Source organism: Ictidomys tridecemlineatus, chromosome X, assembly GCF_052094955.1.
Source record: "Ictidomys tridecemlineatus isolate mIctTri1 chromosome X, mIctTri1.hap1, whole genome shotgun sequence".
NCBI lineage: Eukaryota > Metazoa > Chordata > Mammalia > Rodentia > Sciuridae > Ictidomys > Ictidomys tridecemlineatus.
In genome coordinates, this window is record NC_135493.1 from 29,557,066 (window position 1) to 29,571,612 (window position 14,547).

General features: G+C 39.1%; 1 protein-coding gene and 1 long non-coding RNA gene across 4 annotated transcripts in view; both read left to right on the top strand.

The window, feature by feature from the left end:
* Positions 1–14,547, top strand: part of Lamp2 (lysosomal associated membrane protein 2) — a 64,513-nt gene that overhangs the window by 26,495 nt on the left and 23,471 nt on the right. For all 3 annotated transcript variants that reach the window (XM_021722386.3, XM_078034319.1, XM_005319353.5), the window contains exons 2-3: positions 1,519–1,891; positions 13,878–13,996. In XM_021722386.3, the coding sequence (XP_021578061.1) occupies positions 1,687–1,891; positions 13,878–13,996 (324 nt within the window). In that variant the 5' untranslated portion in view covers positions 1,519–1,686. The remainder of the gene's footprint in view (positions 1–1,518; positions 1,892–13,877; positions 13,997–14,547) is intronic.
* LOC144371696 (uncharacterized) lies at positions 1,901–10,784 on the top strand. Its single transcript, XR_013431693.1, has 2 exons — positions 1,901–2,096; positions 10,669–10,784. It is a non-coding gene; the product is annotated as an uncharacterized LOC144371696 (long non-coding RNA).

A 14,547-nucleotide genomic window follows, 5' to 3' on the forward strand; every position in this document is an offset into this window, starting at 1 on the left:
CTAGAGGATTTTGAAGTTGTATTTTAGTGTTTTGCAAAGTGTGGCCCAAGGACAACAACATGAAGACAGTGTTTGTTTAAAGATAATATCAGATTTTTCCTTGTGTGGTGAAGGATGCCTTCCCAGCTAGTCTGGAGGCTGAGACAAGGGGATTGCAAGTTAGAGGCCAGCCTCAGCAATTTAGCAAGTTATTCTATAATTTAGCAGTTTAGACCTTGTCTCAAAATGAAAAGCAAAAAGGACTGGAGGGGTTGGAGTTGTGGCTCAGTGGTAGAGTCCTTGCCTAGCACATGTGAGGCACTGAGTTAGATCCTCATCACCACATAAAAATAAATAAATAAAATGAAGATATAAAAAAATTGGTATTCAGTTTTAATAAAAAAGGACTGGAGATGTAGGTCAGTGGAAAAGTGCTACTGGGTTCAATTCCCAGTCCAAAAAAAAAAAAAAAAAAGGAGGGGGGAAGAAAAAGTAAATAACAGATATGTAGGCCTACCATAGATTTTCTATTTCAGAATCTCTGGGAAATGAGGTACTGGTATCAGTTGTTTTTAAAAACACTGAGATGATTCTTTTGAAGACTAACATTTGAGAATCAGCATTTTATTCCAACTTGAGATTTTTAGGGTGTTCGAATGCTTTGATCTGTTGCCTTAGGTTTTGTCTTTTCACTTGGCAAATATACCATTACAGAATACATGTATAGAATGTTAACAGGTCTATTTAGGTAATAATATGAATGATCTTTTTAAAATTTTTTAGCTGTAGTTGGACACAGTATCTTTATTTTTATGTGGTGCTGAGGATCGAACCCAGGGCCTAGCACGTGCTTAAGTGAGCACTCTACCGCTGAGCCACAACCCCAACCCTATGTGAGTGATCTTAATTAATTCTAACCCTTAATCCTTCTATGTCTCTCATTTTTTTTTCTTCCTGTATTTAAAAAAAGGCAGTTCCCAAGCTGGGTGTGGTGGTGCTTGCCTGCAATCCTAGAAGCTCTGGAGGCTGAGGCAGGAGAATCGCAACTTCAAAGCCAGTCTCAGCAGAAGCAAGATGCTGAGTAACTCAGTGAAGACCCTGTCTCTAAATAAAATACAAAATAGGGCTGAGGATGTGGCTCAGTGATTAAGTGTCCCTGGGTTCAATTCCCGGTACAAAAAAAAAAAAAAAAAGGAAGAAAGAAAGAAAGAAAGAAAGAAAGAAAGAAAGGGGGAAAAAAAAAGACAGTTCCTCTTTCTGAGTTCAGTTTCCCCATCCGAAAAACAGGGTGTTGTAACTTGGTGAACTGTAAGACCACGTCCTCCTCTGGTGGTCAGTGACTCCATACTACCCCCTAGCTTCCTGGCCCATCTACTAGTATAAACTACATAGTTAACAACAGCGTTTAAAGAATAATCATATATTATTTTGTATGCCTAACACTGCTTTTTGTAAGTAAATGTCTTTTTCTTCCTTAAAGAGCCAGAACAGAAATAATCTCTTATCTACAGTCCTCAAAAGTTCATTCTCTCTCCTTAGCTTTGGAAAATACCGTCCGCGCAAATCTCCTAGGAACTCAAGAACGGTTGTGAACCAAAAAGCCAGGGCGTGGTCGCCCCGCCCACCAGCCCCTACATCACCACCCCTCTCGCCGCTTTCAAGCGTGGGGATTGGCTGAACGCAAGAAAGAGCCCCGCCCCTGGTCTTATGACTCGGGCTGAAGCGGCGATTCTTGGCTCTCACAGCGCTGTGGTCGGTGGTCACCCGTGCGCTGTCCCCAGGTCCAGTGAGCCGTTTCGCTGGTGTTGCTGCCCTTGTTGTCACCGCCGCCTCCAGCCCTGTAGGATCATGGTGTACTTCCGTCCCTCCTGGCTTTCAGGCTCCGGGCTTCTGCTGCTCTGTCTCGTCCTGGGTGAGTTGTCCGGGCCCTTGAGATTAGTTTCTCAGCTTGGGCCCGGGGCGCAGGTTCAAAGGCCACAACCTGAAAGGCTGGACTGAGGGGGAGGGAGCTGAGAAGCTCAGCAGCTGACACTGGGCGGTGGCAGTTGCCCCTGGGAGAGGAGCAGTGACCTAGAGAAGGCCTGACCGAGAATGGCGGGGAATAAGGGCCCATGAGGGTAACAAGGGGCAAGTAGGGGTAGGGGGTGGACGTCAAGGGAGCAGGCAGGAAAGAGTGAAGAGTGGAGGAGGTCGGGGTAGAAAGTGTAACTTAGGGAAGACACTGAGGAGTGAGCACTGGAGGGCGGTACATGCAAATTCTGGGGCGGCAAAGAAAATTAGGGGATTCTTGGTTTCCAAGGATCAGGGAAGACTTTTGAAGATGGTGGAAAAACTATACGGTGAGAAAGGAGATTGGGAGGGAAGACACTGTACCTACGTGAAATAGCTGGCAGCCAGGCTGTGGGGCGGCAGGGAAGTTTGGGTGGGGAGAAGAGAGGAAAGTAGAGCTGGAGGGCAGGGAGCTAGGGGTTTTGTAGGTTGGAATTTGAGGTTGTGGAGTAAAGGGTGAGTGAAGACATGAGGAATGATACTGGATTTGGTGTTTGCTTCTCAGAGTTTTAAGGGTAAAGGGACGTAGGTTGGTTGGGGGCAATTTTCAGGAGAGAAAACTTGGACCAAGACTCAAAGGATGGGTGAGGACTTTGGTGGGGAATGAATATCCGACTTGGGGGTGTTGCGAATGTCAATTTTCTATTAGTTTTGCTACTTCCTCCCAGCCAGACCCTGATCAAAAAATCCCCAGATGCTTCAGTTGGGAAAGCTTCCCAGATGAGAGGTTTTGGTGGTTGTGTATCTAAGTTTTGTATACTACCTTTTTGCTCTCAGAATCTCTTGTTTTCTTCCTCCCCATCACTGAATTATTCTGCTACCTCTTTTTTGGAGGAAAGGGTAGGTAATTTGGGTTGTTATCAGGTCCTAAGAATGTCTGGGTGAATGAATGTTAGCTGATAGTGCTGTGCCCCAATAGACCTTGGGCCCTTAACAGCTTTAATGCCTAAACGTGCACTTTGATCAGAATGGCTCTTCCTGACCTGATCTGTACGGAGCTTGTTACCCACTGACTCTTTCTGTTTGTGACTTGAAAGAAAAGAAGGAACAGACCCAGATGGGAGTGGGAAAGAAATAGACCTATTTGGAGGTCTGAGAAGGCAATGAGAGGTAAACATTTTGTAATTCAAATTTTAGTAGAATAAAATCAACACCCTGAAAGAGTGGGTTTTCCACCAGGGGATATTTGGCAATATCTGGAGATATTTTTGGTTGTCACAACTGGGGGATTGCTTTTGGCATCTGGTGGATAGAGGCCAAATATGCTGCTAAATTTCCTATAGGCACGGGGCAGCCCTTCTCAACAAAGAATTGTCTGCTTCAAAGTGTTAATAGTGTCCAGGTTGAGAAACCCTGCTTCAGAATCATAGCATCAGAAGGAATCTTGCTTATCTAATCCAGTCATTCTCAAGGACCTTTCCTGGGGGTCTCTGAAATCAAAACTTTTCAGAATAATACTAAGAAGGTGTTTGTCCTTTTCACTCTTGCCTTTTCACCAGGGTACAGTGGAGTTTTCCAGAGGCTACCAAAATGTGTGATATCACCATCCTGATGGCTCTAATGTTCTTGTGTATTATTTAATTCTCAATTTTAATTTCTATTACAGTGAATACTGATAGTTATAATTCACATAATCCAAATCTTTGTGAGGTCTCCATGGATAAGAAAGTAAAATGTTCCTGAAACCAGAATATTTGCAAATCCTTGATCTAGTCCAGCTGGTCATAGGGTGCAGGAGACTCCTAGCACTTTTGAAATGGGACCATGACGCTTTGCTTGAACACTTAATTTGAAGCCTTAGCTGTACTGCAAAGCCCTTACTGAGGGCTAACTGACCCTAAGAGTTCCTTGTTTACAATAGAAAGCACCTTATCAGTGACTAGAACACATCTGACCATGACATCTGGTAATCAGAGGTTCCCTGCCAGTTGAATCTGTGCACAAAAACAACATGGTTATTGTTTAGAGAAAGGGAGAAAAAAAGTAATAGTTGTCCTACTTGTTGGCTTTCAAGTCATTAATTTTTTTTTAATGAAAGCTTTTTTTGTTTTGTTTTTACGAAAGCGGTGCTGCTCACTGCAGAAAATAAACAGGCAAAAAGAAGCACATAAAAGAACCCATCAGCTCATCTGCTAGTTTGCCATTTATTGATTAGGACTAACTGGATTCATCCTCTTGGAACATTTCCAAGATTGATTCCCTCCACCTCCCAAGTTTAGAACACTATCTGGAGCAGTAAAAGTTATAATGTAGCTAAATCCCATTTTTAAGGGTTCCAGGATGCAATGGTAAATATCTTTCTGTACAGCTGCTTTTTTTCTTACAGCTTTTGGTTCAGTGTGGAGCTCAAAGCCCTTCCATGTACTTTTTTCTGTTAAGAATTTGGCAAGTCTTTACTTATTTGATGGGTTTTGTACATTATTTTTCTATACCAAAATGGATACCAAGAATAAGTTCTTGATAACTCAATAAATAAATATTAGTAAAGCACTTACTATGTATCTAGTGTTATATCAGGGTACTATAGAGGGTACCATTGTAGGAGAGTTTGTCCTGAATTTATAGTCTCATTAGCATTGGTGTACTAGCTGCCAATTTTACTTTGTAACTTTATAACTATACCAGCTCTATCAGAAGCCTTTTAAAAATAGCTACTTTAGGACTTGGAAATGTATCTCAGTGGTAGAGCACTTGCTTGATATGCATGAGGCCTTGGGTTCCATCCCTAGCACTGTGGGAAAAAAGCAAAAAAAGTTGTTTTACAATAAGACTGAAAAATAATTCTTAGTCTATGTATTGATCTTTTTCATAGAAATTCAGTTATGTTGATCTTTATTTGAATGAATGATAACTGATCAGAGAACATTCTGGAAACAAACTATGTAACTTAGAGTCATTATAAAAAGGGCAGTGCATGAAAATACTTTCCTAGCACCATTGCTTAATTGTTTCCTTTGTTTCCAAATCAGAGATTTCAGAATTTTTCACTGGTTATTGATTCTCATAACTAGCTTGACTTCTGTTTTTCTCAGGGTTGAGTCAAGCTTTCTTTGAGAATTGATGCTCTTCTGGGTGAGAAAAATCTATAAATATCCTTAGTGTATACTTCACTGGTGGGAGCACCTCCATTCTACAAATGTTTTTTTAAAATATTTTTTATTAGTTGTTGATGACATTTTTTATTTTATTTATTTGTATGTGGTGCTGAGAATCAAACCCAGTGCCTCACACATGCTAGGCAAGCGCTCTACCTCTAAGTCACAATCCCAGCCCTCCACAAATGTTTTTTGAATGCCTGTTGTGCACTAGCCACTATACTAGGTGAAAGGGAGGGAGCAGTAGACAAGACACATGAGGTCCTGCTCTTGTGGGACTTATATTTTAGTAGAGGAACAGAGTCCAATGTGTAAATAATATGATTCCAGATAGTGATGAACACTGTGAAGAAAATAAAGCAGATAATGAAGAAGGAGAATGAACAGATGAGAGGGGTGGGTGATGGGAAATGATTTGTATTAATATTGTGTTGTCAGAGGGCCATCTGTTGTTGAGTCACATTTGGGCAGAGGCCTAGGTGTTAGAAGGAGGCCAGACAGGTAACCATTTGGGGGAAAAAGAATAAATCTTGTCTTTCTAAAACTCTTAGGTTATTAACACTGGCCTATTTTCTGTTCCTTTTCTCCTCCTAGTTCTAGTCAATCTCTTTTATGGGTATTAGTTTTGGAGAGCAGAGACTGTATTACGTAAGGCTATTTCCCAAGGCCTAGCTAGCACCAGGTCTGGTACATGGTTAACCCTCAGTAAATTCTTGTTGAGGGTATTCATTGGTGGGCACTGGTAAATATGATGGTGAACTAGACCAACTTTGATCTTTTTTCTGTAAACTTTAGATGATCTTTGCAATAAGTTCTTTTGAGTCTTTGGATTGAGAACTTCAAAATAAATTTTTAAGCATACAAGTAATTATAGACTAAGTTACTAAAGTATAATCCTATCTAATAATGCTAGTCTCTTTCTTGTGCTCCTTTAGATCTACCTGCATAGTCATGAAGGTTGATATGGAGAACTAGAAAGTTCTTGGTGATTTTTTTTTTTCAGGGAGAGGGGTACAAGGGCACTCAACCACTGAGCCACATCCCCAGCCCTATTTTTTGTACTTTATTTAGAGACAGAGTCTTACTGAGTTGCTTTTTGCCTTGCTTTTGCTGAGACTGGCTTTGAACTTGCATTTCTCCTGCCTCAGCCTCCTGAGCCACTGGGATTATAGGCATGCTCTACTGTGTACCAGCTGAAAGGTATTTTTTTGTTTTGGTTTGTTTTTTGGGGGTATTGAACCCAGGGGCACTTAACCACTGAGCCACATCCCCAGCCCTTTTTAATATTTTATTTTGAGACAGAGTCTTGCTAAGTTGCTAAGGCTGGCTTTGAACTTGTGATTCTCCTCCTTCAGCCTCCTGAGCTGCTGCGATTACAGGCATGCACCACTGTGCCTGGTGAGAGTTAGGTTTTCACAAGGAGCTAATATTTCCCCTTTTGGAAGCATCTATAAAAGAGAATGCAAGTGCTGAAATTTTTCTGCAGCCTTACCACATTTTGTTTAACATAACTTTGACTTCAAGGTTTTGTCAAAATTATTCTAGCTGTAATAGAGATAATTGAAAGGACATACTTGTCATTAGTTCATTTGTTAGTGATTACCACATTTACTAGGATTAGAAATAGTTAGCTATTCCCAAGTGTACAGCTTTCTTCCCCTATATCCTTGGTGGACTTTGTCTATAACCAAGGATTATCTTTCACAGCACTGGAGCTAACTTAAGTGTCCCTTGGTGGTGTGGGAAGGCTGCTCTTCCTTGTATAGTGACAAAAGTTCTCTGATCATAATTTCATATTGAAGTGATCAGAGATCCCCTCAGATCCCAAAATTATTTTATAAGTACTTGTTGGTGTCCTGCTGTGCATTGCAAAACAATGCTGGAGGTCTGCCAAACACTGCTCAGCAATAAGCAGTTTCCATTAGTTGAATAGAGTTGAATTTCGTTTCCTTACCCACTGTCTGACCTTAAAAAATTAAGTCATTTTGTAGGTTAAAACCATATTTTTATTAATTTTTAATGTTCCTTTTCATATGTCCAACATTTGTAGCTTAAAAAGCATATTATTACTTTTCCATTTTAAGAGACTTTCCAGAAAGCAAGACTATAAGCAGCTGAATGTAGCAAGTAAACCTATATTAGAAATTGTAAATGAGGAATAATTAATCGACTTAAACCTATGGGGAAACCAAAAGAAAGAGTCAATAGGTTTGGTATGCCTCTAAGTCCTTTTTTTTTTTTAAAGAACTTTTTGCTAATATTCATTCTGAACGGATAAAGTTGAGTATAAGAGTCTGTAACTTAAAATGATGAAAATAAACACAAGCCTAAAAACTGGGAAGGGTTCCTTTAGGTATTGTTTACTAGAAGTGAGACTTGTAACCTGGAATGTCTAACTTCTTGTTTGGCAAAGTTCTCTTAGCTCTGAAACGATAACCTGCTAGAGAAATATGAACTACTATTCTCACAGCTAAGTTGGATCACCAGAGGTACTTAATCCAGAGGTGCTTGACCACTAAGCCACATCCTCAGCCCTATTTTGTATTTTATTTAGAGGCAGGGTCTCACTGAGTTGCTTAGCACCTCGCTTTTGCTGAGGGTGGCTTTGAACTCCCAATCCTCATCCTTCTGTCTCAGTTTCCCCAGTCACACTGGAATTATAGGCATGTGCCACTATGCCCAGTCTCAGCTGTGGCTTTTTAATGTCATAAAGCCTTTTAAGCAAAAATGATTTGGCTATTCCTATATCAAGCATAGCAATAAGGATAGAAATGGCAATGTGGGGACTTTTTGCCAAAGTGTTTCACCCATAAACTTACATTGTGTAAAAAGCATTTTTCCTAGCTTGAAATCCATGTCAGAATTTATTGAGGAGAAAACTGACATGAGGTTTGAGGGAGTTTCCAGAAGACTAATAGGTTCATAATTTGGAAGTGCTAAAGGATTAGCTTTCCTATAATCAGATTAAGTTGTATTTCAGGTCTTTATTGCTGGGTATTTTCACCTTGATGTAATAAATCAGTATTTATTGAAAATCTAATATGTATTCAGCACTAGTAGGAATGGTAGGAGATAGAAGAAAAGTAATACACCTCATCTCTTCCCTCATGACACACATGATAGATGACATTCATTTAAAAGGCACACTCCTAGGGGCAGTGGCATAGATAAGATTATCTGATTAAGAGAGCATATTATAATTCAAATGAGCAAGAGAAACACTATCAAAAGGGAGTCTTGAATCTACCAATATATATCATTCATAAACTTTGGTACTTTTTATTAGTTATGAAATATTTGCTATATAGTATAATTTTCCATGGCACACTAGCTTGCTGTAAAGTAACAGTTGAAAACTGCTGTTTTGGAGCTTTTGACAGTAAGAAAGTCAGGATTAACCAGCGTAAAATAACTTTGAGTAATTTAGGATAGTGTAAAATATACTGAAAAGTGGGGATAAGCATTATGACTGTTCCTCCAGGGCTTTTATAGTCAAGAAAGCTTTGTGGAAACAGTGGCTACTGAAATAATGGATGGCATATCAGTCTAGGTTCTTGATTTCAAGCAAGAGAAATAAAATCTGATTGATTCTAGGCAGAAAGTAAATTAATTTATTACAAAGATACTGGGACATTGCATGCCCTTTGACCCTATAGTTTTATTCATAGATATATACCCAACATGTACTCACAAACACACACACACACACACACACACACACACACACACACACACACACATACACATGCACGTATTTACTGGTACATTCAAGAATGTTTACAGCAGCATTTGTAATATAACTAAACTGGAAGCTATCCAAATGTCCATCAGCAATAACATAGATGAGTAGCACATCAAAAGCTGTGTAGAGCAGGGTGTGGTAGCACATATCTGTAATCCCTGAGGCAGGAGGATTGCAAGTTCAAGGTCTGCCTCAGCAGTTTAGCAAGGTCCTAAGCCATTTAGTGAGACCCTATCTCAAAATAAAAATTAAAAAAAGGTATAGGGATGTGGCTACTGGTTAAGCACCCCTGGATTCAATTCCTGGTACTGAAAGGAAGGAAAGAAGGAAGGAAGGAAGGAAGGAAGGAAAGAAGGGAGCGAGGGAGGGAAAGAGGGAGGGAGGGAAGGAAAAGCTATGCAGCAGTAACATTGAATAAACTATAATTATGTACAACATGGGTGAATCTCACAAAACATAATATTGAGTAAAAGAAGCCAGACACAGAAGAGAGCATAGTGAATGATTCCATTTACATCAAGTTGAAAAGCAAGTCTTTACTGTTAGAAGTCAGTGTGGTAGTTATTCTCAGGAGGGGAATAATAACTTTGAGAGTACAGTTGGCCCTCCTTATGTGTGGGATCCATATCTAGAGATTCAACCAATTGTAGATCTGAAATATTAGGGGAAAATTATATCCATAGTGAATAGACTTTTGTTCTTGTTTTCTAAACAATACAGTATAACAGCCATTTACATAATATTTCCATGTTGTTAGATATTATAAGTAATCTAGGCATGATTTAGAGGATATGGAGGATGTCTAGGTTATATGCAAATTATACACCATTTTATTTGAGCCTTGAACATCCAAGGATTTTGGTATCCTTAGAGTCCTGGAACCAGTCAGTTCCCTCAGATACTGAGGGATGACTGTATTTGTAATATTCTATTCCTTGACACCTGAGGGTTCAATTTGTGAAAATTCTTTGAGCTATATGCTTTTTCCTTACATATGTTATGTTGTATACTTTTCTGTATATATGTTACATATCAGTAAGATGTTATGTAACTCAGAATACTGGAGTTCCTGGCTATACATCCCAAAGCCTGATGGATGACCTTAAGTCATACCACTGAATTGCACTACCACCACCACTAAGCTGAAATTTCACATTGCACCACTGGCCACTGCTACATTGTTGTTGCTGGGGCACTTGATCCAGCTGCAGCTACTCCCTGGCCCCCAGGGTACTTCTTCCATTCCTGGCTCCATTCTTAGGCTTCTTTGTGTGTGTATATATACCTTTGGTTAGATAGAGCCTAACATAAGTTCTTCTTGCTGTAAGGGAAGCTGGGAAAGCAAGTATCCAATGTTTTCAGATTCTATAGTTGGCAGTGATATTGATCAAAAATTATAACCAGGTTGTGGGGGAAGAAGCTGTTTCAGATTTTGGGCAGCCAAAAAGAGGAACATCTTTGAGGTGAACATTTAAGTCAGCAGAATAAAGTAGATTTCAAGTGTTAGAAACAATAGAAGCCTAGGGGTAGAAGTTGAATGGAGTTAAGATATTTGGGTCCAGGGGAAACAGGTTTAACTGGATTAAAGGGTGTGTTCTGGGAAAGTGGTGTGAGAGACATTGAAGAAATAGGGTGTGACAGGATTAAGGATTGCTTTGAAAGTCAGGCAGAGGAATTTAAATTTAATATGGGAATTTTGGAAGCAGTAAAAAGTTTTGAACCGGAGAATGTTCTGAGAGGAAATTGTATTTAAGGACTAAATTGTATTTAAGGACTAACCTCAACCTGTGTCTTCTGCTTCAGAAAGCTTCAATTTTCCCACCTCAGGAAATCTGGCAGCACTTTCAGGGGCAGCTAGGAGGCATCTATAAATAATTTAGGAGTGGAGTAGTAGATTGGGAGTAGAAATAAAAGGCAAATATTGGATTTAAGAGAGAATTTGAAGCTAGAAGCTGTTTCCTCAAATGCCTGAGTCCTGAGCCCAAGTGCCTGGCCCTGCCTTTCACTTAGAGGAAGCCTGTTTGGAGGAAAAAGTAAGAAGAATGTGTTTTAGTTTTGGAATTATTAAGTTTGAGATGATGGATATTTGTGCAAAAAATGATTCCTGTGCAGTTGGAGATGGAGAACAAGAGTGAAAAAAATCATTCTTTCAGAGAAAGGTGTGAAAGGATTGAAACTGTGTGTTGGGTCTCTTGGGCACATTTCTCTTTTCTTTGTCATGGGCCCCCAGGTTAGATAGACTAACTTGAATTTTATTTCAGGTGATAAATGTGAACCTCAACCTGTGTCTTCTGCTTCAGAAAGCTTCAATTTTCCCACCTCAGGATAGCTTGATCCTATTACTATTTTACATAATTTTCTGTTACTCTAATATCTTTTTACAGAAGATGATTAATACATGAGATGTTTTTCTTGCTTGTTTTTTAAAATATTTATTTAGTTGTAGATGAACACACAGTATTTTTATTTATTTTTTATGCAGTGCTGAGTATTGAACCCAGTGCCTCACACATGCAAGGCAAGCACTTTACCCCTGAGCTACAGCCCCAGCCATTCTTGGTTATTATTTTTTTTTTGGTGGACACGATGTCTTTGTTTTATATTTATTTGGTGCTGAGGATCGAACCCAGTGCTTCACATATGCTAGGTGAGCGTACTACCTCTGAGCCATAATCCCAGCCCATTGTTTATTTTTAATAGCTTTGAATGCTATGAATATGAGAAGAATGTGCTAAATTATTTATTTTTTATTTTATTTAGCAAACATAAAACATAATGGACTACCATGTGATGTTTTCATACATGTATAGATTGTATAATGTTTAAATCAGGTTAAACATTTTTTTTTTTTTGGTACTAGGGATTGGACCCAAGTGCACTTAACCACTAAGCCACATCCCCATCCCTTTTTTGTATTTTATTTAGTTGCTTAGGTCCTTACTAACTTGTTGAGGCTGGCTTTGATCCTCCTGCCTCCGCTAGCATGCACTACCATGCCCAGCCTCAGGTTAAACATATCTATCTCCTTAAACACCTATTGTTTTTTTATGATGAAAGCTCAAAATAATTTCTTCTAGCTTCTTTTAACATGCAGTATATTATTGTTGTCTATAGTTCCCCTACTATGCAGCAGCAGACCAGAGCTTCTTACTTCTATCTAACTGTAACTTAGTACCCATTGTTTAACACACCAGAGGCTGTTTAACACAGCCTCTGGTAACCACCATTCTACTCCTAGAACACAACAAAAAAGGAAAACAATATTGCTAATGAGCATAGATGCAGAAATTCTCAATAAAATACCTGCAAAGCAAATCCAACAACATATCAAAAAGGTCATTCATCATGCTCAAGTGGGATTTATCCTAGGGATGCAGGATGGCTGAAAGGTGAGGGACTTCAATGTAGACAGAGAGAGAGAACATATGAAAAACAAACCTACAGATGATTAGAAAAGATCGTAATTACCAGCACTTTGGGCTGCAGGGTATGCAGGGTAAACAACAACAACAAAAAAACAAAGGGATAACATAAAAAAAGAGAGTGGATAGAAAACCTATTTGGGTCTCACAAGTCTTTTTGAGCCTAAGCCAATACATTTAGTCACAGTCAGTAACCACAAGCTTTGGCATACTATTTGGGCTTGCTAAGGCAGCCAGGTTTCCTGAGCATGACGGTAGGCTTTTGTATACAGCTTGAAAGCTATTGCTGAGGCATGCCTTCTTGGTATTCCTCTGAGGATTTTATTCTCTCTGGTCTAGAACATGTCCCTACCTGTAGATGACACTGGATTGCTCAGCTGTCACTAAAGGGTGTGTAGCCATTTTAATAAGAAATAGGTTACCCCTTGGGTAATGTGTGAGACAGTGAAGAAAAAAAATCTTCAAATGGTTGCCCACTATTTACGCTACAGGTGTGTTTGCCTGGAATATTTCCCCTTTCTGCATTAGTAATTTGAGGCCTTGGGCTCTTCAGTTTAGCAGGGAATGTTTCTATGAAGATTAGAGAAAGTTAGCTGTTGGCTGAAAATTCCCAAACCCTTTCTTTATCAATGGCTCTGCAAGTTTTTTTCTGCCTAAAGAAGATGCATATGGTAGGGGTGCAGTTCAGTGGTAGAGCACTTGCCTGTCATGCGTGAGGCCCTGGGTCCCATCCCCAGCACTGCAGAAAAAGGAAAAAAAAAGTAGCAAATAGCAGATTGAGAATTTAGGAAGTAATTTTGAGGTCATGTCAAAAGATTTATCAGACCTTTCCATTTTAAAGTGAAAGTGATGAACTCCACATTTATAAAGATTAACCTTTTTATGAATCTAACAGGCCTTTGCATTACTCCTTCTTTTGGTCATACAATAGCTTAGAAGAGCTATCCCATATCTAAATCACATCAGAATCAAATCATTTGGGAAGAGATCTGTGTGCCCTAGGGCATGTAGCTTGCAACAGACTATGGAGCATGGAGTCTATCATTATTGCAGAGAAAATTTCACCAGCTGATTTGAGAGAAGCAGGAATTCAACATCCCCTTCAGAGGCTTCCCCTTACTTCATTTACTTCAAAATCCCCCAAAAGGCAAACTATAATTGCCTAAGACAGAACTAGCAAGGTGCACAGATGAATATGGAAATGATTATTAGGAGGCAGAAGGTGAATATCACCAGTCTGTACTCAAGCATCCCAAGTCTAGCAACCATTCTCTGGGAAGGGAAATGCTACTTTTTTGTGTGTGTGTTTGTGGTATTGGGGACTGAATCCAGGGCCTTGTGCATGCGAGGCAAGCACTCTACCAACAGAGCTATATCCCCAGCCTGGAAATGCTACTTCTATTAAAAATTTATAAAGCAAAGCAATCACCAGGATACTATATATATTTAAAAATACTTTGTTTCATTTTAGAGCTGGTTGAACTTAAGTAGTACCTAGAACTTGTTTTATTTTATATATATGTGTGTGTATATACATATATCTATATGTATATATAGTAGTATAATTAAATTTTTTTTCAATAAATACAGGAGCTGACCAGTCTCATGCCTTGGAATGTAATTTGACAGATTCATCAAATGCTACTTGCCTTTATGCGAAGTGGCAGATGAATTTCACAGTAACGTATGAAACTACAAACAAAACTTATGTAAGTAAATATTTTAGTTTTATAGAAGAAATTTAATTCTGACTCCTTTTTTATTCCTTAAGTACATTTATACAAATAAGGTTTCATGTTAACTGACCTAACACTTAAACTCTCTGGAGTATTTTTTAACATTATACTCTTGTAGACTCTTGTAGGTATTCTGTTTAGTGTTGGAATTCATATTTCTTCTAATCAATTAGTTCTTTTTTTTTTTTTTGGTACCAGGGATTGAACTCAGGGGCACTCAACCACTGAGCCACATCTGCAGCCCTATTTTGTATTTTATTTAGAGACAGGGTCTTACTGAGTTGCTTAGCACCTCACTGTTGCTGAGGCTGGCTTTGAACCTGGGATCCTCTTGTCTCAGCCTCCTGAGTGTCTGGGATTACAGGCGTGCACCACTGTGCTCAGTTTAATCAATTAGTTCTTTAGAGAGTTTTTCTTAGAGATGGTTAAGTGCAAATGATCTGAAGCTACATGATATTCAGGTCTAATTACCTCTGTAATATATTTAAAATATGCTAGAATTAAAGCTTGCCCTTTTTAAAATC